Source organism: Myxocyprinus asiaticus, chromosome 21 (assembly GCF_019703515.2).
Source record: "Myxocyprinus asiaticus isolate MX2 ecotype Aquarium Trade chromosome 21, UBuf_Myxa_2, whole genome shotgun sequence".
NCBI classification, from domain to species: Eukaryota; Metazoa; Chordata; class Actinopteri; order Cypriniformes; family Catostomidae; genus Myxocyprinus; species Myxocyprinus asiaticus.
In genome coordinates, this window is record NC_059364.1 from 35,633,478 (window position 1) to 35,657,885 (window position 24,408).

Here is a 24,408-nt window from a genome sequence, read left to right on the forward strand (position 1 = left end):
TATTTGATGTCATATCTTCATTAATGTTACACTTGACAAGCTCCAGACGCGAACAATTAACAGAGACTGCAAACGGAGTCGAGACCGCAGTCATCCGATCTGAAATCACAATGTGCGCATTTTCATTCATAAGGTTTACTCTTTAGAAATATTGGCTGCACAGATTCATAAATTCGTTGTAATTTAGAATATGTTCATTTTCAATGTCGCTTTATGCTTGTGTTTCTTGGATTGTCAGTCAAACAAATATTTTTTTATTATTCGCATGAATCCGTTATTCGTTTTGAAGTCATTATTCGTGCCTTTCCGAATAGGGTATTCGGCTTCGGGCACATCCCTATTATCAATTCATATCAATTATTCTATGAAAAAAAAAAAAAAGGATTTTTACTTCCGTAACCAAACTGTTGCACTCTATTGCAAAACATAAAACCTAAACACTCCCCTTGTCTGCCATAGGCTGATGCAAAAAGGTAGTCAAACCCCAAACTCATGCCATTAGCTGAGCCAATGTTGCTCTGTCAGGCTGGTCGGGATGCTCAAACAAACAGAACAATGTTTTGAATTCGACACAGTGTTTACACTGTTTCAGTGTTTTTCAGGGAAATCAGCTTTAAGAATGACTTACAGTTGTCTCTGCATATTAAACTGAGCTAGGAGAATTTTTCTTTTTTACTTTTTTTTAATTACATGACGTTTAAATATGTGGCTAATTGTATAATTATGGAGCTGATAGAAGTACTCTATTTAATGCATTTTGGCATGTTTAAATCCATTCTGAATTCTGCAGAGTCCCTCCTAAAATCATTACAGATGGCTGTCTGGGCCAACATATGACTAACAATGTTAACTCTTTTTCCACTATTAATTATGCTGCTATTGAATGTGTGTGATTTAGCATTGGAGTGTGTGTGTGACTGGATGCTTGAAGTGATGTCTGGGTGGGGTCCTCATGTTCAGAAGGGTTTGGAGGTGTGTGATTTATCTGTGCAGGCAGTCTTCCAGTGATGGCTCATTCTCCCACTCAGTTCTCAGTGGTCCCTTGCTTTTTCCCACAGAGAGCTTTAAAGTGCTATGATCTGCTAAATTATAAACACTTTTGTAACTCTTTATTTATGTACCGAACTGTCACTATGACGCACATCATAAAATTACCTGCGTGTGAGCTGTAATCTTCCTCGCAGGTTGCCTTATGTTAAGAGTCACGGCAAAGAGAATCAGAGGCTTATTCATCAGTTGTTGTATTCATAAATTCAGTCTGGCTTCAGCTGAGCTGGACAGGCAGCAAAGCCATTTCAGAATCTGGTCAGACCATGGAAATTCAGACCTCACTCTTTTCCTGCAGTCTTGGCCAGCTAATATCAGTCAGGGTCAAATGTTTGATGTAATGTGCACATGGTGCAAAAGTGGTCCAAACAAGATGTTTTTGTGTGTATGTGTGTGTGTGTGTTTTCTCTGTATGACTAATCTCTTCTTCTCTCTGTTTTTGTTGCAGGACCTCCCGTAAGTAGACGTGATGCCTTTGTTGACTGGATTGTGGTAATGAGACTCAAACTCTGTGGCTTTCTGTGTATCTTGAGAGCATGAATTTGTCTTTCATGTGTACCATGCTGATTACATGATTTCATTCACATAAATGAGAATTCCATGACTTCTTTCCCTTTTAAACTTCCACAATCTGGGCAGAAGAAGAGCTTGTGTTTTGTGCTCACCCAAAAATAAAAATTGAGCCATAATTTACACACCATTGTGTTTGTTTTAAACCCTTTTAATGTTCTTTCTTCCGTGGAACATAAATTGAGATGTTAGGCAGAATGTAAGTCTCAATAACCATTCACTTTCATTGCATCTTTACATAAAATGAAAGTAAAGGGTGAATGAGGCTAACATTCTGCTTAACATCTCCTTTTGTGTTCCATGGACGAAAGAAAGTTAGATGGGCTTGAAACAACATGAGAGTGAGTAAATGAAGATATCATTTTCATTCTTGGTGAATTATCTCTTTAAGTGGCATGGCATGGTTCGTTTGACTTTGAAATTAATTGTAACCTTGGGCATTTGAAATTTGCACAGACAATGATACATTTCAGAATGTGAACAGCATTGCTGTATATCATACAGTATATCTTTTGAGGGGTGGTGTTGATGGATGATACCATAGAAAGAAGGGCAAGAGAAAAATAGGGAGAGGATGAAAGAGAAAAGTATAAATTGGACAGCTGCGTCCCTGCGGTAGGAGGGAGAAAGTCGAGCTCCAGTGATTAATGAAATAACAGCAGCCACAGAAGCACTGCTGACATGAAAGAAAAATCACAAACAAAATATCTCTACCATATCAGTTGTAACTGTAACTCAAGTAAGAAGGTTTATAGATTGTTAGCGAATCTTATTAATCATGTCAGTCTCCTTAAAACAGGTTTGATGATTTATGGGCAATCAGTGTCAGTGTGACTTTAACAACAGTGTTTGTTTTCAGTAGTGGAAGGAGGGAGTCTGGCACCCATGGTGCCTGATCAATGTTCTTAGCATTTCTTTCAGGGCCAGCCCATTATAGTGACATATGACAGTTCTTAGAGGGGGGTGCAGAGTATAGATTATTCCAACAAGTATGCTAAAATAACACTCTTACTGAAGTGATTGGAACTGTACAACTTCACCAAATTGCCCCTTTCCTGTTCACTGAAAGTGAATACTTTAAGAAGTTTAAAAACATAACTGTCTGTGAATTTTCATAGGTCACCTCACAAGGGCATTGCCTTTTGCCCTTTTTTAGAGGCACGGGTAGTCCCGCCCAGCCTTGAACAATAAGTAGTGACAGGAAACATTTTACATTGACAGAAAGCTTACCATTGTAAGTTTGTGTTGAAAAAACGTAATTAAAACGTGCACACTGGTGAAACTTTGCAATGGTCAGTCTCAAACACATGAACCTAAATGGGTGAATCTAACAAAAACATGTACAGGTAACGTTTTACCACAAAATCAGAAGTAAAAAAACAACGAAAATATTTCGTTGAAATGAAAAAAAGAAAATGAAGGACTTTTAAGGTTTTGTTTATTGTGACATTATTTACTTTTATGCAGTCTTTATGTGATTTTTGGAGCTTTAAAGGTCTGGTCACCATTCACTTGCATTGTTAGAACCAACAGAGCTGAAATATTCTTCTAAAATTATTTGTGTTCTTCAGAAAAAAGTAAGTCATACACATCTGGGATTGCATGAGGGTGAGTAAATGATGAGAGAATTTTCATTTTTGGGTGAACCATCCCTTTAAAGCTGAATATTTCAGATGGACCATATGGCTGTTTCCATTTACACAACACTTATTCAACATCCTTTATTTTATATCCATTGTATTCCAACAATATTCACAATTATAAATCACCACTGGATGAAGTTAATTGTCAAATTAAATAATTGTTAATTTCCTGATAAACTTTTTTGAGATAAACAGACATTTTAATATTAGACTGTTTAAAAGAGTAGCCCACATATATCTTAGTTTTCCCTGGAGATGTGCTTGATGAATTCAACATTTAGTATTTGTGCTGCATGTGATCTGTAAGTGCCCTAAGTGTACTGAACATCTCTTGTCCATGCAATGCTGGGCTCTTGGGAAGCAGTTGCCTGTGTTTCCCTCTGAGGAGCCCCTTCATTTACCCAGCAGTGCTGTAGGCTATATGAGAGCCATATGTACCCTGCTACTGTGGATCTCAAATGGAGTGTTCTTCCGGTGGGTGACCCTTGACCTTACCAGGTGCTCTTTTGGGCCAGCGTGAGCAGCGCCCTGCAGGCCTCAGGGGCCTATTCCCTCTCAGCACCTGGGCCTGCACCATAGACCTGCTACACATACTTCAACACATTCATACACACCACATGTAGACCAGTTTACTCATACACACCACAGCCCCACCATACCCACTCCAGATCGTTCTCAGTCACAGTTACTCCTGATCTATCAGCATACAATGTGACATCCAGTTGAAATCTGTTCCTACCTCTGTGCACTGCCACTCATAAACACCATGTACCACATGTGTGCCTTTGACGTCTAAACTTATAGATCCTATTATTATCAATTATTCACTGTTTCCCACACACTTCATTTGTGCACTTCAACATAAACAGCATCAGTCACTACAAACCTTGTTTTTAAGTTTCACTCCACATCCAGCAATACATTTAAAATTTATACAGAGCAGCAGACTTTTTACAGATAAAAAGGTAGCTCTCCCTTGACTTTTTGGTAATGTTAAATGGAGGACAGATGTAAGTAGAATTATGCAAACATTAAAATTGTTCTTTAATGGGTGGTATTTAATTTTAGCTTTGCTGTTAAAGACATATCAAAAATCAAAATTGGAGTTTTGTGGCTTTTAGTCGATGTCTGTTAGTTTTCAGGTTATCTACAGTGGTGTCCAAAAGTCCAAGAGCATTGAAAATCTGGATTTTAAAAAAGAAAATTGCATGTAAAATGAAGTAGATTTGCAGTGTTTCAAGGTCACTAATCATGTCAATGACACTGACCATGTTAACTTAGTACAAAAGGTCAGATTGTCACGATTACCCTGGTGACCACTAGGGGTCGCCATGTATTTTTATTGTTCCCTGCCTGTCTTGTGTTTTGATTATGGGTTTTGCAGTTCTTGTCATTGTCTTTGTTTCATTGGTTCTTGTGATTATTAGTCCCTGATGTTCCTTGTTTCCTCGTTTGCCCCTTGTGTATTTAATCCCTTGGTTTTCCTGTGTTCTTTGTCAGTTGTTACCCTTCACTGATGTAACGGTTTGTTCTGTTTTCATGTTTTAGTTTCCTGTGTTTATTTTACTTAGTTTTCATTAAATAAGCCTGCATTTAGATCCTCTTTCTCTCGACTCCTTCCTGCAAACGTTACAGAACAAATGACCATCACTATGGATCTAATGGCTTTGTAATTACTGTCTCTCAAACAAGGTGACAATACCATCAAACAGTATACTGAGCATTTCTGCAGTCTCGCCCAGATTTTCAATCGGGGAGACATTGCATTAAAAGACCGTTATCGTTTTGGACTCAACGAGCCTGTGAAATCCTGTCTGCCTGGAGGCTTCCCCGATGGAATTAATTGATTATGCCTTGAAACTCACATTCTCTCCTTACACTGTGGGGTATGACAGTAATCCCTCGCCGCTGCCAGTGCCCACACCTGCCACGGTCAACAAGCCAGCACTCACGCCTGCCACGGTCAACGAGCCAGCACTCATGCCTGCCACGGTCAACGAGCCAGCACTCACGCCTGCCATGGTCAATGAGCCAGCACTCACGCCTGCCATGGTTAATGCCTGAAGCCTCGTCCGTCTCAGAGCCAGTGCCTGAAGCCTCGTCCGTCCCACAGCCAACGCCTGAAGCCTCGTCCATCCCACAGCCAGCGCCTGAAGCCTCGTCCATCCCAGAGCCAGCGCCTGAAGCCTCGTCCGTCCCAGAGCCAGCGCCTGAGGCCTCGTCCGTCCCAGCGCCAGTGCCTGAGGCCTCGTCCATCCCAGCACCAGCGCCTGAGGCCTCGTCCGTCCCAGCGCCAGTGCCTGAAGTCTCGTCCATCCCAGCGCCTGAAGCCTCGTCCGTCCCAGCACCTGAAGGCTCATCCGTCCCAGTGCCTGAAGGCTCGTCCGTCCCAGCGCCTGAAGCCTCGTCCTTCCCAGTGCCAGCGCCTGAAGCCTCGTCCGTCCCAGCGCCAGCGCCTGAAGGCTCGTCCGTCCCAGCGCCTGAAGCCTCGTCCTTCCCAGCGCCAGCACCTGAAGCCTCGTCCGTCCCAGCGCCTGAAGCCTCGTCCGTCCCAGCACCTGAAGGCTCATCCGTTCCAGCGCCTGAAGCCTCGTCCTTCCCAGTGCCAGCGCCTGAAGCCTCGTCCGTCCCAGCGCCAGCGCCTGAAGGCTCGTCCGTCCCAGCGCCTGAAGCCTCGTCCGTCCCAGCGCCAGCGCCTGAAGCCTCGTCCGTCCCAGCGCCAGCGCCTGAATCCTCGTCCGTCCCAGCGCCAGCGCCTGAATCCTCGTCCGTCCCAGCGCCAGCACCTGAATCCTCGTCCGTCCCAGCGCCAGCACCTGAATCCTCGTCCCATCCCAGCGTCTGAATCCTCGTCCGTCCCAGCGCCAGACCCTGAAGCCTCATCTGTCCCAGTGCCTGAAGGCTCGTCCGTCCCAGTGCCTGAAGGCTCGTCCTTCCCAGCGCCAGCGCCTGAAGCCTCGTCCGTCCCAGCGCCAGCGCCTGAAGCCTCGTCCGTCCCAGTGCCAGCGCCTGAATCCTCGTCCGTCCCAGCGCCAGCGCCTGAATCCTCGTCCGTCCCAGCGCCAGCACCTGAATCCTCGTCCGTCCCAGCGCCAGCACCTGAATCCTCGTCCCATCCCAGCGTCTGAATCCTCGTCCGTCCCAGCGCCAGACCCTGAAGCCTCATCTGTCCCAGTGCCTGAAGGCTCGTCCGTCCCAGCGCCAGCGCCTGAATCCTCGTCCGTCCCAGCACCAGCGCCTGAATCCTCATCCGTCCCAGCGCCTGAAGCCTCGTCCGTCCCAGCACCTGAAGCCTCGTCCGTCCCAGCGCCAGCGCCTGAATCCTCGTCCGTCCCAGTGCCTGAAGCCTCGTCCGTCCCAGCGCCTGAAGCCTCGTCCGTCCCAGCGCCAGTGCCTGAAGCCTCGTCCGTCCCAGCGCCAGCGCCTGAAGCCTCGTCCGTCCCAGCGCCAGCACCTGAAGCCTCGTCCGTCCCAGCGCCAGCGCCTGAAGCCTCGTCCATCCCAGAGCCAGCGCCTGAAGCAGTATACTGAGCATTTCTGCAGTCTCGCCCAGATTTTCAACTGGGGAGACATTGCGTTAAAAGACCGTTATCTTTTTGGACTCAACGAGCCTGTGAAATCCTGTCTGCCTGGAGGCTTCCCCTGATGGAATTAATTGATTATGCCTTGAGGCTCACATTCTCTCCTTACACTGTGGGGTATGACAGTAATCCCTCGCCGCTGCCAGCGCCCACACCTGCCACGGTCAACGAGCCAGCACTCACGCCTGCCACGGTCAACGAGCCAGCACTCACGCCTGCCACGGTCAACGAGCCAGCACTCACGCCTGCCACGGTCAACGAGCCAGCACTCACGCCTGCCACGGTCAACGAGCCAGCACTCACGCCTGTCACGGTCAATGAGCCAGCATGCGGGAAATTTCCAGCATCTAATGCTGATGCACAAGCATCCCTGGAGTAACCATAATTTGTGCTGTAAATTTATTTCCCTGCTAAACGTAAATATGTACATTTAAATGCAACTTATGCAATTAAACTTACTGCATGCAAGTACTAGTTTTTGATGCTCTTCACAGATGCTGGACAACTGTGTCCCTTAATTATATATAATTGCCTTTTACTGCTGTCAGTGGTGCCTTTTTCTCGTGACATCAAATCATTTAAATTTATATTTCTAAGTAGGAAAACAATTTCACTATTCACAGAAAAGCACATTATAGTACACACACAAAAAAAAAAATAGACTATAAGTAGACTATATATGGCAATACAAGATAATGTGTTACATGAACATAACTACACTCATATTAGATATGCAGTGCTTAACAGCTTATTGTGTATTATATACAGTATGTATTAGTTTATTAATTAGAGTAATTTTAAAGTATTAACAGTTTTCATAGTAGCCTAATGAAAAGAACAATAATGACACCTATTATTTTAAATACATATTTAACATCAAGTTACCATACCGTGGTTCTTAGTAGTGTACTGTACACCATACTAGCAAGAAACTTATCCTGATATCAATTTTCATGTTCATGTGGGACTAGAATTACAACAGCCAATATTTTTTAATTTTTTTTATGGAATAATATATTTCATATTTTACATATGTACTGCATATAAATGTAAATAAATGAATTTTAGAGAAGGGGTGCATGTTTTATTTTATTTTTTTCCTTCATAAATTCACAGTATGCCCACCTCTTCAGACACTACTACACACTGAAAAAGAGGGACATACCTGTACCAAATACCAGTGGTGGCCCATCAGAGGAGGAAAGGGAGGCTAAGCCTTCTCAAAAATGTATTCAATATTATTGTAACAACAAAAGTGATGAAATTAACAGTTGTTTTAATCAATTTACCAACTTTACCTAAATTAAATTAGCCTCCTTCTGCATTCATAACCAATCATTATCAGAGGTAACAATTCAAGCCAATTAGCTTTCAATATCACATTAATGCGTCATCAAGCCTGCTTGTGGTTAATGGGACATGTGAAGAAAAACTAAAAAAATTGCCAAAATATAGATCAAATAAAAATTATTAGAGGATCTAAAAGCATGTGAAAGACTGAACAACATCATATTTAAATTCTCAATGAAGCAGTGGAATAATTGTCAAAATAGTCTTGACCAACACAAAATAGGTATCGTTTTAAAGCTTAGAAGCTGCACTTTACAATGCATTAAAACCAAAACTGTACAAGTGTGTAACAAATCCCTTAGTTCCAGGGAATGAGGAAGCGGGAGACGGCGTACTTCACTCCAATGAATAAGTCTTTATTTACACACTGCTCGTTGCTTTTCAGCACACATTCAACACACACACACACACACACACATGCGGTTGCAGCGCGACTCTCTCTCTTGTCTGCCACTGTCTCCTCCCCTTTTATCTCTGCCACAGCTCACTGAAAATACAAACAGCTGTTACCACAGGTGTAAATTCTTAACCACTCAGCTTTTCACGGCCTCACTCTCCACAGATCGGCACTCGAACAACACCCCTGCATCCACATACCCCCACTGCTAGACTCAGGCCAGGGAGCCGTCCAGCCTGCCCCCGAACTTTAGCGAGTAATAGCTAAGTATATGTCTTTGACATACATGTTACATGTAAACAGGTGTTGCTTATAAGCTGCGTTTCCGCTTATAACTTCACAAAAAATAAACAGAACACAAAGTATTACATATCATTACTTAGAGGAGGGAATGTTTGCTAAAAAGAGCCCACATACAACATAATCAGATGCATAGATCATTAGATAATCCACATGAAGCACAATGTGCACACAGCACATAACCATATCTGGCTAAAAACATGTTAGCTTTCCTGGATCAGAAGACTTCACTGGAAATTATGTAGTACATTGTCCAGTGTCATAGAATGCAAAGCCAATCGTATTAGGATTAAGATCACTGCAACTAGAGGTGGAAGTCATCCAAATATGGGCAGAGAGAATCATTCACTCTAATTAAATTTGTCCACCAGGAGATGGCGCCAAGTTCATGACATAGACTCAATGATGGCTCAGATGACACAGAATGGAACTGAATGAAATTACGTTACTCATGCCTGCATGCTTTGGAGAGAGAGTATACCTTTAGTCATTGTTGTATTTGCATGTGTAAGTAGTTCTTATGCACAATTATTATGTTTTGTTTGTTTAGTGAGACTTTTGGACACTTGGAGACGTTTTTGGACACTAGGGTACATTATTTTGTAATGCTAAAACTTTTGATTGCTTTGTCACATCAACACAGAAGTTTACTCAGTTACAGGTGACATGATTGGGAACAAATCAAAAGCAGTTTTTCTGAGCTACCTTATTTACACCCTGAGATATGTCAAACCAGAAAAATAAAGAAAAAAATTATATTTTGTTTTTCTTGTGATTTTTCAGCAGTTTCTTAGGCTGAGAGTCTCATAATTTATCATAATCTATATCATATTTTTTTTTAATAGTTTTCTTTAAAATGATACCAAACAATTGTCCCTCTTTTTTTCTTTTTTTTTTTTTTTTTTTTTGTAGAGTCATTTGGCTTTAATTTTGGGCATGCTGCTGAAACAAGAAATCTTCAAAAACATCTTCAGAGCTTAACGGGTTAATTGTCGTGCTGATAATACAATTTGTAATAGAAAAAAAATAATAATAAATTAGAAAAAAAATAAAAAAAATTCACAAATGGACTCTTAGACCTCACTGTATATGGTAATGTACAGCAGATATATGCATGATACGTTTTATTCTGTCTGTCTATACCGGGAACATGGACCACTGAACTCATCTTGCTTGCAGGGGTATATACAATTTTTTATTTTCCCAATAATATACTCTCCAGAAAGAGAATGTCCCCTTCTCCTAGGATAAAAGGTCAAAAACAAGCCCTTCGATAGATCCCACCCTAACTTCCTGTTTTAATAGGAAATATGTCAGGACAGCAAATTTAATTGCTTTCTTCAAATTATGTCATGGGGTCTAACATTTAACTCTCTTTTTTGACATTCAAATGGAGTATGGTCATATAAAAGAGCACTGACAAAAGATTGTTCCAGGGATGTTTTTGTCCATCTACAATAGTTTCCTCCCCTGGGCTGAAGCTTCATTAATGGCTCCCCTTTCCACATTCTAGGCCAAGAGGAAAGCCAACAAACACACACTTGTATGCACTTCCACAGACACATGAAATTAACCACATCATGAGATAATGAAGAGAGTCACGGTGGTCTTCTTTAAATGATCAAGCAGCTGTCAGGTTTTAACCATTAAGAGCAGAGCCTTATAAACCTTCCAATGAAATATAACGGTTTTCTCACAATGGAACAGAGAACCATCAAGGAACTGAATTTTGCCTAGGTTACTATGATCTGATTTTACTTAAACCAGAGCAGGGTCCTCAAAAATGCTCTGAAGTCAAGTATCTGATGTTCTAAGACAGGACAATAGTGGATTCTCGACCATCACCTTCATCTGTGAAACTGTATGTTTTGTGCATGCATGGGCCTCTAAATGAGCATCTTTTTTTAAAATTCAGACATAGTAACCTACTTTTTTTTGTTAATGGCACTAAATGCTTAAGATTAAATGCATTGAAATGATGCTTCTCCAGTATCATTTACGATAAGTAACCTACAGTATTTAACTGAATTTACTTTACGAAATTAAAGCCATCAAATTTTTTTTTATTAAAAAAAAAAAAAAAAAAAAAGATTTTCAGGGGCCCAAAGGAAATTCTGTTGTAAAAGCATTTGATGGTGTTTGCATTTGTGGAATGCTTCTTTGGAGTGTTTGCCCGCTGCTACCTTTGAGCCTTGCCACAATGAAATTTAAAGTTAGATCACATTTCCTCAATAAAATTGTAGACAATATTATAATTTGCATTACTGAAATCAATCAATTCTAAAAGCAGGCTTTTCAAGTAAATTTTATTATGGCTTGGCAGGTTAGTGGATTCTTCTTAAACAGTAACGTTGACCGATTCTTTCTTTATTCTGTACCCATTTCTCTCACCCCTTTTTCAGGGTCCACCTGGACGAGCTGGCTTTCCGGTAACTGTCCCATAACGTGTCCCTTTGTCTGTCAGTCTGTCTCACTGTTTGGTTTTCTTGCACTATAACTGTCTCTAGTGTCTTATTTTTAAGAAACTGTATTTTAACAATTCAAACAGAAAACTTAAATATGGAAACTACTATGTATTATCACAATACGACATATTAATATGACAATATCTTTGATCTTGCACGTACTAACTATTCTTTAATAGCATGTCATAAATACAGCTACTGTATGAGGACACACTGAGACATCCTCTTAACAGACTGAGGATATACAACCAATGTATTGAGAGTACTCTTAGGTTATTTTCTTCAAATTTAAACTTAAATATGGCTCCGAAAAGTATTTGAGCCACACTTAAATTTTTTTTGATGCCATTGCAGAATATCAAAAACAAATGGCTTCTGCAAACAAATGTTGCTAGACCTTTTCTCAAAACCAACTTCAGTTTTCAGGGTTTTTTTGTTGTTGTTTTTTTTTTAAGAAACTTTTAACCAAATGGTCTCAAGGTAATTTTAGTGGATGTGTGAAGTCATTTTCCCTTAAGTTAACACAGATGTCCTAGCAGAGTAACCACAGGTGTAGTTCATCACATTAACTATGGACATGTTCCACAAATTTTCACAACCAGAAAGTACTTTTTATCTTTTTAATACTTTTATCTAACAAGCTAATTCTTGCTAAATGTTTTGCTTGAGGGGTGTCCTTGTTCTATCTGTCTTTAAAGGTTCACTTAGTAATTTTATTCCTCATTTAAAAAGTTTTACTTCTAAAGAAATTAATAGTAATTTTGAAACATAATATATGTATAAAATCATGACCACTCATGTGAGATGAAGAGTTATATCAGTAACCTCACATTATATCAGTATTTTATCAGTCATATCAGTAACCTCATAAAAGCTCTTTTATTCTATATGGGGCGGGGGCTTCTCATGGGGGCAGCCATGTTATGGTCACATTACCAGCTGAATACTGCTCGCTTAATAAATCTCTGTTACTGCACTGTTATTGGACACTTTCATTAATGGATTTGATTAATCCTGGTTTACTGTGCATAGTGAATTTCTACAGTGGCATTGGTAACTGAAAACGACTGTTTGAATGATGAAGCATCCGGGCCACTAGATGTCAGTAGCCGCTTTTCCACCATCGGGCCAAACAGTTCTGAGCATGTTACGGAATGGTTACAGTAGCCATGGGCGTCGGACCGTGCGTAATGATGGACCTGAGTAACAGGGGCCCTCACTGGAGGGGGGCCCACAGAAAGGCTCCATTGATATTCCATCGTATTATAATTTTTATATATATATATATATATATATATATATATATATATATATATATATATATATATATATATATATATATATTAGTAATAGCATGCTATTGGTTGGAATAAAACATCGCAAGACTCTGTTTTCCACCTGTAAATATGGGGAGTTCCCCCATAATCTGCCTTGTCTCCTCCTATGTTAGTGACCCCCACCCCCCCTCAATAAAAGTGGCTCACGGTCCAAACTGAGTACACGTCATGATGTCATTTGCTTACTCTGTTAATGTATCTACAGAAACGAATCCAAAATCGGACATACAAACTGAGACTTGTCCTCCGCCACCCAGATTGAGGTAAATAACCGTGCCACCACTTCTAAGTAGTGGGAATTGGGCATTCCAAATTGTGAGAAAAGGGGATAAAAAAATAAAATAATGTATTGCTAGATCCAAATAATATTGGCGTTTGAACGTAAAAAGTTATGAATTAGCACTGTTAAATAGCCATTGAAAATGTTTATACTAGATATTATTCCCACCACAAACCCAAATCGGTCAGGGGTCCCTAAAATAATTCTGTGCCCGGGACCCAAAATTTGGTGCTATGCTCCTGACAGTAGCATTTCCACTTGAGCACGGTTTGGCACGGCTCGATTATAAACCATTCTCGGCACGAAGTTCTCGCCATGGTTAGCTAACCGTACTCAACCATTCTCAACCGTGCTGGTGGGATGGCTTTAGTACGTGGCGACTCATTTAGTGTATCGTCATGGTTTTTTATGGTGACTTAACTAGTATTGTAGCCTACATTTATTTTTCGAAATGCCTGTTCCGTCAGGGAAGTAGAATACTGGCTCATTTAAACTCAAAATACATCAATATATTCTCATATACTATTTTCATATGATATGTATATTTCATATTTTGTCAATAAATATCCTTTTTAGCTAGTCTGGGAACTTTTACCTTTCTGCATGTTCGTGTCCAGTGGCAAACAAAAGCCCTCTGCAAATGATGGTAAACCTCTCGCTTTTTGTCTTTACTTAACTTTTTGCAACATGGGCCACGTCCTTGTTGTTTGTTAGCAGAGTAAAACCAGGGAAAAAGAAGTCCTAACAACTGGAATATGCAGTCATCCTCCATAGCACACTCGCTCCAATGTTTACCTCTCATGTCGTTGCCAACAGACGGATCTGTTGCGTACATTCTCCTGAATTCACCGCACCACAATGGAAAAATGAAACCGTAACCGTGCCAGCTGGCCCGGATCGGCCTGGAATGGTACGGTTTTGCGATGAAAAATTGTTCGGCCCGATGGTGGAATAGCGGCTAGTGTGAGCCAATGTAAGCCACTTCGACACACTTTTACTGAGAGCACCTTTAAAATGAATGACACTTGGTTTGATATTTTAGCTAATACAATGACATACATACAATTTTAATTGTAGCACCAGTGTTCAAAAACTTTTTTGGGACCATTGTGTATTCACCTAAAGTAGATATGCTAAAGTAGATATGTGTAAAAGCAAGTTAACACATTGTGTTTTGTATTTGGTTATATTCCCTCAGGCCCTTTGGTGTCTGCCTGGATCTACTCTTCTGAATTTCTGTTATTCTAATACTACACACTAATACTCAAACACATCTGTTTTTCATTATGGCATGTTAGAGAAGCCCATCTTAAATGTGAACTCTACCTGCCAATTATAACCTGAAAACCCCCATCACTCATGACAGCTCTCCTTGTGAAACTTTGCCATAAAATCTAAAAAGATGGAGAAATGGAAGTAACAGTTAATTTGCATTATTTTCATTTGAATTGTTGATAGGTATGGTCAGAGTGTGAATGTGATCCATGGCAAAAGTTTTGATTGATTGCATTTTCAGGAAATGAAAATTCAGTAAACTTTGTTTTGTTTTAAGATTGAAGGAGTAGGGAGGAAATGGGTGGTAAATGTAAAAAAAAAAAAAAAAAAAAAAAAAATTCTGCAACTAAGCAAAATGTGTCTATTAGATTAGTTCTTTCTAAATATTGATATTGGCATGCACACTACTTTTGAACTTATTTACTTTTGAAGGGATGCATGTGGTTTGTATATTTAAGCTCTTTCACATATTCACACATATGGCTATTTAATGGATCTCATTTGTTTTCAGATGCTTTTTAGGGTTTATTTGGATAAGTCAGGAAAAAAAAAGGGTTTCATCAGACTACTTCATATGTACTTCTCTAAATGATTTTTCATTATTTCCGAATTGGTTTAGAAAAGTGTGCTTGTTTTGCTCTTTATCGCAATATCCCCATTGAAAATTGGCAGTGGGACTTAACAACAAAGTATGTTTAAAAGGAGAAGTCACAACAGATTGATTTATTAGTATGCAAATGAAGCATTTGCTAAAAGTGCAATGGTAGACTCTATTGGCTGCTTGAAGAATAAACATTTTTTCAACTTTAATTTTACTTTAGAGTTTACCACCCCTGTAAAACCACCTAAGAGCATATCTAATGCATGTTTTTAGAGACATATAAATACTCTGCAATGGACATTTGGACACATTTTATATTTTTTTGAGAAACAAACAGTAAAACCTTTGTGATCTTTTCTTTAATGCTTCAAACTAACAGTGAAGGAAGAAAAATATCAGCTTTGCAATCATTTACTCCAATATGGATATTCAGGTAATGTCTAATAATACATTGATAACATTTAACAGTCATACTTAAAATACAGTTTATAAAAAGGCATATTGCGGTAACTCAAATTAATGGCATAAAGCAGAATTAAGTTAGTCTCAAATCAGCACCTTGGACAGGGCCAAGAAAATTCGCTCAAGAAACATTCCTCTTGGGACGTTCTGCAGTAGGTAGTGAATTAACTCTAAAGGTCAAGTTAAATGTTCTAATATACTATCCATTGTCTTAACACAGCCCTAACAGTAAGGTCCAACAGCTTGAAAGCTTAGTTAAACAACCAGGCACCTGCAAGTCAACAGTCCATGAGCACATTCAGTGTTTTAGCAAATGTCCCGTTGACTTATGAGGAGTTATGGGGGTTTGGCCAAGCAGCCCCATCGTCGACCCCACTTTTCCATTAGGTGTTACTCGAGTGAGTCGTCAGTGAGCTGTCAATGCTCCCAGTCCCTCTAATACACTGACCTGCCACGTTAGGAATGCAAATAAAAACAGCTGTAGGAATTGACAGCTTTGCATATTAAGTCACTTTAGCATGGCAGGAGTTTATGATCATGTTAAATAGTGTAAAATGTTTGGAAATGCACAATGAAAAGTCTTGCTCCAGGACTGTAAATGGTGAATCCTTGTGACCGTTTATTATATCAAGATCTCAGATTACTACACAAACATTTACCATATGTTCTGGGCATTTGTTCCTAATTGAGAGAGGTGGTGGAATGTTCAAATTGAATATAATTGCCAATTAGAACAGGATAGGATTCTCAATTGCTAAACACTTCCAACAGGACATATTTTCCCACACTGCTGTCTTTTTCAGACACATCATCTTCTGTCTTGTGGTCAGCTAGCAAACATCATCTTGTGCAAAGCACTGTGATTGTGAAATGGGCCGAATAAGGAAATGAACCGCATTAACCTGATGCTTTTATTGGGATCTTTATAATCGCAGGCCACCTTTACATCATTTTTCAATTAAGGTCCTTAGGTTAAACCTTTATTCTGAAAAAGGTGTTTACATGCTCCACATCTATTGATTATTGGAATATCAGCGTTGCATATATTGCATACATTGCATAATCAGAATAGACTAAGACATTATTTTCCTAGTATTCTCTTCTGTAAAAACTATGCTCTTGTTTTTCTTTAATTGATTTTGACTGTCTGTATCTAATTTCACCCAGAATAACCTTGTTGTATGTTCAGATACACTACCAGTCAAAACTTTTCAAATACTTGACTGAAATGTTTCTCATGATCTTAAAAATATTTTGATCTGAAGGTGTATGCTTAAATGTTTGAAATTAGTTTTGTAGACAAAAATATAATTGTGCCACCATATTAATTTATTTCATTATAAACTACAATTTGAAATTGATGACTTGGACCAGTAATAAAGAAAAGCAGCCAATAAGTGCCCAACATAGATGGGAACTCCTTCAATACTGTTTAAAAAGCATCCCAGGGTGATACCTCAAGAAGTTGGTTGATAAAATGTCAAGAGTACATGTCTGCAAATTCTAGGCAAAGGTTGACTACTTTGAAGATGCTAAAATATAACACAGTTTTGATTTATTTTGGATTTTGTTTAGTCACAACATAATTCCCATAGTTCTGTTTATGTTATTCCATAGTTTTGATGACTTAACTATTATTCTAAAATGTGAAGAAAAAAAATAAATTATAATATAGAATGAGTGTTTCAAATCTTTTGACCGGTGGTGTATACATACATGTTCAGTTGTTCTGGATATTCTGATTAAGGTGTATACATGATGTATTGCCACAAGCTGTATTAATCAGAAGCTGTATTATTCTGATTCTAGGAACCAGTATGTTAGCTTGATTAGGTTATGGAAATCAGGTTAGAGCATTTAAATGACTATTACATTATCAGAATATGATCCAGTTCTGATTAATACAGGCATACACCAGCTGTCTTATTCAGATTTCTAGAAACCAGAATATTGTCTAATCTGGTTATGGCAATCATGTTATTGTGTTTACATGACTCATAAACAATCAGAATATGACCAAATTCCGATAAATATCTGAATATTCTTGTGCATGTAAATGCAGTCATTGATTAAGCCTGCTGTCTGACCACTCTACGCACTCTTCTTCAAAGTCTTGTGTAGTTGACCTTTAGCCTTTAAAGCATCATCAGCATTCAACCCACCATTAGGAGAATGTTTTGGAATAAAGAGATACTAACATTTGTCCACTAGTAGCCATTCAATATGACATGTAACAAGTTAATGACGAGCATTAAGGAACAATTGAAAAGTAGTCAAGATTGTAAATTTAAGTTTGTGGTAGTGACTCTAGATTGTAGATATCCAATCTGTCATATTCATTGTTCCTGATTTTCCTCTTGATTTTGCATTGATTACTAGGGAGACAAAGGATCAATGGGTATTCCTGGAAGAATGGTGAGTGATTTGAGAATGTACACTAAGCCCAACCAGCTAGTCAGTAGTATATTGCTGTGACTTTTTTAATAAAACATCGATGCTTAGTGGCATGCCATTGACATCATTTACAGTATAGCTAAACCTTTCTAGCCATTACTGTAAAACAAGGTTACACCTTTACTTAGGCACACCAGTTATGTCTACCAAAATTCATACAGTTGAAGTCAGAAGTTTACATACACTTAGGTTGAAGTCATTAAAACTCATTTTTTAACCACTCCACAGATTTAAATTTGAAAACTATAGTTTTGGCATGTCATTTAGGACATTAAGTTTTTTTTCCAACAATTGTTTACAGACAGATTGTTTCACTTTTAATTGACTATATCACAGTTCCAGTGGGTCAGAAGTTTACATACACTAAGTTAATTGTGCCTTTAAGCAGCTTGGAAAATTCCAGAAAATGATGTCAAGCCTTTTGACAATTAGCCAATTAGCTTCTGATAGGAGCTGTACTGAATTGGAGGTGTACCTCTGAATGTATTTTAAGGCCTACCTTCAAACTCAGTGCCTCTTTGCTTGACATCATGGGAAAATCAAAAGAAACCAGCCAAAGCATCAGAAAAAAAATGGTGGACCTCCACAAGTCTGGTTCATCCTTGGGAGCAATTTCCAAACGTCTGAAGGTACCATGTTCATCTGTACAAACAATAGTACGCAAGTATAAACACCATGGGACCACACAGCCAACATACCACTCAGGAAGGAGACACAGTCTCCAAGAATTTAATGTAGATTTTAGCAAAAAGTGCAAATCAATCCCAGAACAACAGCAAAGGACTCTGTGAAGATATTGGAGGAAACATGTAGACAAGTATTTATATCAACCGTAAAACCAGTCCTATATCGACATAATCTGAAAGGCTGCTCAGCAAGGAAGAAGCCACTGCTTCAAAACCACCATAAAAAAGCCAGACTACAGTTTGCAAGTGCACATGGGGACAAAGATCTTACTTTTTGGAGAAATGTGCTCTGGTCTGATGAAACAAAAATCAAACTGTTTGGCCATAATGACCATTGTTATGTTTGGAGGGAAAAGGGTGAGGCTTGCAAGCTGAAGAACACCATCCCAACCTTGAAGCATGGGGGTGGCAGCATCATGTTGTGGGGGTGGTTTGCTGCAGGAGGGACTGGTGCACTTCACAAAATAGATGGCATCATGATGAAGGAACATTATGTGGATATATTGAAGCAACATCTCAAGACATCAGCCAGGAAGTTAAAGCTCGGTCGCAAATGGGTCTTCCAAATAGACAATGACCCCAAGCATACCTCCAAAGTTGTGGCAAAATGGCTTAAGGACAACAAATTTATGGTATTGGAGTGGCCATCACAAAGCCCTGACCTCAATCCAATAGAAAATGTGTGGGCAGAACTGAAAAAGCATGTGCGAGCAAGAAGGCCTACAAACCTGACTCAGTTACACCAGTTCTGTCTGGAGAAATGGGCCAAAATTCCAACAACTTATTGTGAGAAGCTTGTGGAAGGCTACCCAAAAGTTTGACCCAAGTTAAACAATTTAAAGGCAATGCCACCAAATACTAACAAAGTGTATGTAAACTTCTGATCCACTGGGAATGTGATGAAAGAAATAAAGCTGAAATAAATCATCCTCTCTACTATTATTCTGACATGTCATATTCTTAAAATAAAGCAGTGATCCTAACTGACCTAAGACAGGGAATGTTTTCTATGATTAAATGTCAGGAATTGTGAAAAAATGAGTTTAAATGTATTTGGCTAAGGTGTATGTAAACTTCTGACTTCAACTGTACATCACTTGAACAAGGCTATACTTGTCCTTTTTGGCTGCATATTATGAGAAACACTCTCTCCTTATTCCTCATAGTGAATTTGTTTTGGCTGTGCAGTCATCTGAAAATGCTTTACTTGTTCAACTTTAAATAGAAAATAAGCCGCAACGAAGCACTTTTTCTTATCAGTTACACTTTGCACGCTGAGAAGCTAAAATACGCAGCCAAACTTAGAGGAGATCTTGGAAGAAAAACATGGGATATATATATCAAGCAACCATGGAGAGACAAGATATGAACAAATTCAAGATGAGAGAAACAGATTTGAAAACCAGAGACAAATCTTAGTCCAGTTGCAAGTTCTGTTTTACCTCGTCATTCATAAGATTTGTGTATTGTAAATCTGGCCATTTTTTGTCATATCAGTGCAACGTATCATATGTTCCAAAAGAAATCAAGGTTGATCTAAATCCAGTATGCTGCTTCTTGTTCATTTATTTAGAAGTCGTATAGATGTCCCACTGGAGCAAACAAGCTACTCTTAACATTTTTAGCAAGAAACTGAAAACCTTATTGTCCTCAAATAGGACATTCCAGACTCCTGACCCTTGTATGGTTGCACACTCTAAATTCAACCTAATGCTTTCTCTCGAAAAAGAATCCCTGCCTAAAAGTAAGTTTCAGGAGCGTTAAAATTGAACTGTGAGCCCCAAGCATAGCATTCCATAATTTACCCAGCTAAAGCTACTTTGTGCTCCTGCAGATTCTCACAGGAAGTGTTTTTTCACCCTCCGTGACTTATCCTTCCCCCCTCAAACCTCCTCCACTGACCAGTCTGTCTGTGAGAAAAGTTAGCCGCCCCCTCATCTACCATCCATTACTCAAATCAGGCCAACAGTGTAACACTCCAGTGCTTCCAGGCACCCATAGCCTCCAATACCCACGTTGCCCTGCTGAAAAATGTAATGGTTTGCTGGTTTAAGCTGGTCTTGAGGATCCAGTCTGGACAAGCAGGTTTTAGCTGGTTAAAAATGGTCTCCCAGCCTGACCACTTGAAAAGTGGGTGAAAACAACAACAACAACAACAACAAAAAAACATCTTAAACCAGCCTAAGCTGGTTTGCTGGTATTAGCTTTTCTCCCAGTCAGGCTGGTCTGTTTTCTGGTTTAAGAGGGGTTTTGTGTACTTTTCAGATGTTCAGGCTGGGATACCAGCCTAAACCAGCTGTGACCAGCAAACAAGTTTAGGCTAGTTTAGATGTTGAAAAAACACCTCAAACCAGCCTAAAGTGGTTGGCTGGTCTTAGCTGGTTTCCAGCTTTGTCAGGCTGGTATGCTTGCTGGTTTTAGAGGGGTTTTGGACACTTTTCAGCTGGTCAGGCTGGAAGACCAGCTTAAACCAGCTTGGCCAGTTTTTCAGACCATCTAGACCAGTCTAATCCAGCTAAGACTAGCAAACAAGCATAGGTTAGTTTACATGTTGAAAATAAAAACACCTAAAACTAGCCTAAGGTGGTTTGTAGGCTTGGGATCAATGCCGTTTTCACATATCGATAATCGGAAGATTTTCCCGAAGATTATTGATATATAACGATACATTTTTCCAGATATAAATAGGGCTGCTCGTTGCACAATAGTCTTTGTCTTTTCAAAAATATTTCTCAACACAACTTTTGTAAAATGTGAGCAGCATGGTTAATTTAAAGTGGTCCACGCAACGGACGCGGACGACATGGGGCGTTTTAAAATTCAAAACAATTATTTTCTATGAAGGTACGTACGCACACACCGCTGGCTCGCCGTCTCCGGAGGCTGTTAAAAATTCTGCAGTGCCACGGAACTCAACTCACATAGTTTTCCATTAAATTTGACCCAAATCATTATCAAAGGACATAGATTATTTACACTAGTGACTAGTCAGTACTGGAGGATATGTTGTGTAAAAGTGTATTTTATAGAGCCTACACAATGTATTTCAGTTACAAGTGTGTCTTTAGGTGGTTTGACAACTTCAATTAAATACCTATCCAATGCTTCAAAGTTTCATACGCTAACCTGAAAACTCATCAATGTCACTTTGTTCATTCTTGAAGAAGTACAAAAACCTTTGTAACTTTGGACTGCCATCAGCTCGTAACCTGTGTGTGACATCTGCCCCTTGTCCATGGCGTGACTGGCTTCAGTAAATGTTATGTCGCCCCCTTGTGTTCTCCCAAAGCTATTACATCAGACTACATTGAATGAAATGCAACTGGCAGTGAATTGAAAGCACAGAAATTAGGCTTCTAATTTAATTGTCGGCTGATGTTAATATATCGATGCCTCAAAAATGTATCGATAAAATAATGTGACAATCAACAATCGATATAAATCGACATTCCTTGTAGTCTTCTGCTGTTGCAGCTAAGAGTTTGCTGGTCTTAGCTGTTCTCTCAGCCTGGTCAGGTTCATCTGTTGGCTGGTTTTAGAGGGGTTTTTCACCCACTTTTCAGCAGGGACCCCAAACCACCCTTCAACAACATCCCCACATTACTGCTCCCCTACCCAAAAATGCTCCAGTACCTCAGTGTCTCCCGTACCCCAGCCACCAAACACCCCATCTCAGGCTGCTGCATGCCAGTGTCCTCTCCGAGCCTCTCTAACCCTGGTTCCTCTCTCTGTCTCTCTCCTTCTCACTGTGCATGTGACTGTGTCTGCTGTGACTGACCAGGGCTTAAAGGGAAACTCGGGGGAGAAGGTAAGTGCAGGACATCGGCCTGCATGTGCAGAACTGAGACTGTCTGTCACTGGGGGTGGTTGTGTTGATGTGGGTGGGGGGATGACCCAAGTCCATCGTACAATGTGAACAGGTATCATGATTTATCTCAGGAAGGCTTTAGGCTTTAGTTTGAAAGGCCTGGGGTGGTGGTGGGGGGGGGGGGGGGTTGTGTCACATTCGGAAAACATTTCCCACAATGCTTGGATTACCTGTGTTTATTCTTGGAGCAGTAGATCTGTAAAAACTGCTCTGAAGTTGGAGCTGTTTAATTTAAGACTTCCCACTCTAGACAAAGAGATGTTTGGAATGGAGCTGCTCAAGAAACCCTACCACTATAGCTGGGATCCAAACAGTCTGCGAAGCTACCCAAAATCCCATTTGGTCATCAAAATCCTAGCTGTGTACCTTCAATGTATGCTCCTGTATGTATTTTTCTACATAAATTGTGCCTGTGATTCCATATGATTGAGCACTACATACTGGATTTGGTACATTGAGCTTTAGTTCCTGTTGTGGCGTTTGTGGTTTAGGCTGTTCTTAAACCAGTCCCATTTGGCAGCTGCTCTCGATGTTTGTACAAGCCAGCAGTTCTGTGGGCTCCCTTCATCAAACCAGAATGATATTTAATGTCTGAGGCAGAACATGCAATGTGAGGAGAAACATGTTTCTCATCCTTCACCATCGCAGAAGAGTAGTTAAACTTCTACAAGATGGTTACCCCCACATCCCAACATAACACTGATCTGCCACTGGAGTTATTGAGAACTTGGAAGATAAAACAAATAGTGAGGTGACCACCAAGCCCACAAGTGGAGAACCAGACAATATGTGGCCTTGGAACAACCCACCAAATCCCCATCCAGAATAATCATTGGGCTTCCCTCATATTTCCCAAGACTAACTGTTTCAGGGGTTTACTTTACATCCCCTATTTTTAAGTGCGGTTATCTTTTGCCCCCAGCTAGAGGCAGTTATGACTGAACAACACATTTTGGGTGAAGAACTTCATTAGATATTAAAACAACCCTTCTAGATGAATGATCAAGCTAGCCCAAAAACTGGCAGCCTTAACGCTCTTGTCCCAAAACCCAAATCAATTCTGTTTGATTTTACGAAGTTATATGTGGAAAACCAAGCGAAGAAGGATAAAATCAGCCGAATAATTGATTGATTGGTTGAACTTTGCAAGAACTGCTAACTTGAGATGATGTATCCTTTGAACTGAAAGGATTATTTGCAGAGCAAAATGAAATCTGTTAAGATCGTATCGTTCATTAGTAAGTTAAATCCTTAAATATCATTCCGTTTGCTCTGGATGTTTTTTAGGGGGAATTTGCTCCTGCTTTGGCTGATTATATATGGACTCTTTGTATGGTTCCCATTCCTAGCTGCCAAATGCTTGTAATGCAAGCTGTTTTAAAAGGTATATCTCTAGATCTTCAGTTGTCAAATTGCACAGATTTTTTCAAGATTCTTTTAGTAACCATAAACCACTAGGGCAAAGCTTAGGAGTCCTTCTCTTTTCCACGACCTGAAAATAATCCACAGCAGCCTTGTACATCACCCCTCTTTCACTTTGCATAGGTAACTCAAAAAAAGTGCTAAAACAAATACCCCTCCACCCCATGATAAAGCAGGCATTCAAGCAGAGAAATTAAAGTTGGTCCACAATTTGATGGATGGCTGGGTCATCAAAGATGTCTTCCTGATAGAGTTTCACATGAGAGAGCTAATTAGGGAGAGTGTTGGAAACCTGAGAGCTTTTCCTCTCTGACCACAAAGTGTTGTGGGATCATGCTCGGATGTTTGGTGCAGCGCTACGGACAGGCCGACACAGTGCAAATCACCTAGTTTGCTCCAGATAACCAGCCCGCCGGGCCATTCGCTGTTTACTCAGCAGTGCTCCCTGACCCTCTCAGCTCGCTGTCAAGACGTAAACTACGACTCTGAAATGAGAACCAAGTGCAGGCTCTGCTGACATTTTACTTTCAGACCAAAATACTGTGTTTGCCTCTGAGGCACATGCACGTTTTTCGAGAATGCTTCTTTAAAGCTCTCTCTGTGAGGAGGCTTAGTAGAAAGAGTTATGTTTAACAGATGTCACAGGGTATTTCAGAAAGGTTTTCATATT

General features: G+C 40.0%; 1 protein-coding gene across 1 annotated transcript in view; it reads left to right on the forward strand.

Annotated features, from left to right (window-relative positions):
- The window catches only part of LOC127412012 (collagen alpha-1(XIII) chain-like), a 154,960-nt gene that overhangs the window by 64,010 nt on the left and 66,542 nt on the right, over window positions 1–24,408 (forward strand). The window contains exons 3-5 of the mRNA XM_051648017.1: window positions 1,496–1,539; window positions 17,688–17,723; window positions 22,230–22,256. Coding sequence (XP_051503977.1) covers window positions 1,496–1,539; window positions 17,688–17,723; window positions 22,230–22,256 — 107 coding nt within the window. The remainder of the gene's footprint in view (window positions 1–1,495; window positions 1,540–17,687; window positions 17,724–22,229; window positions 22,257–24,408) is intronic.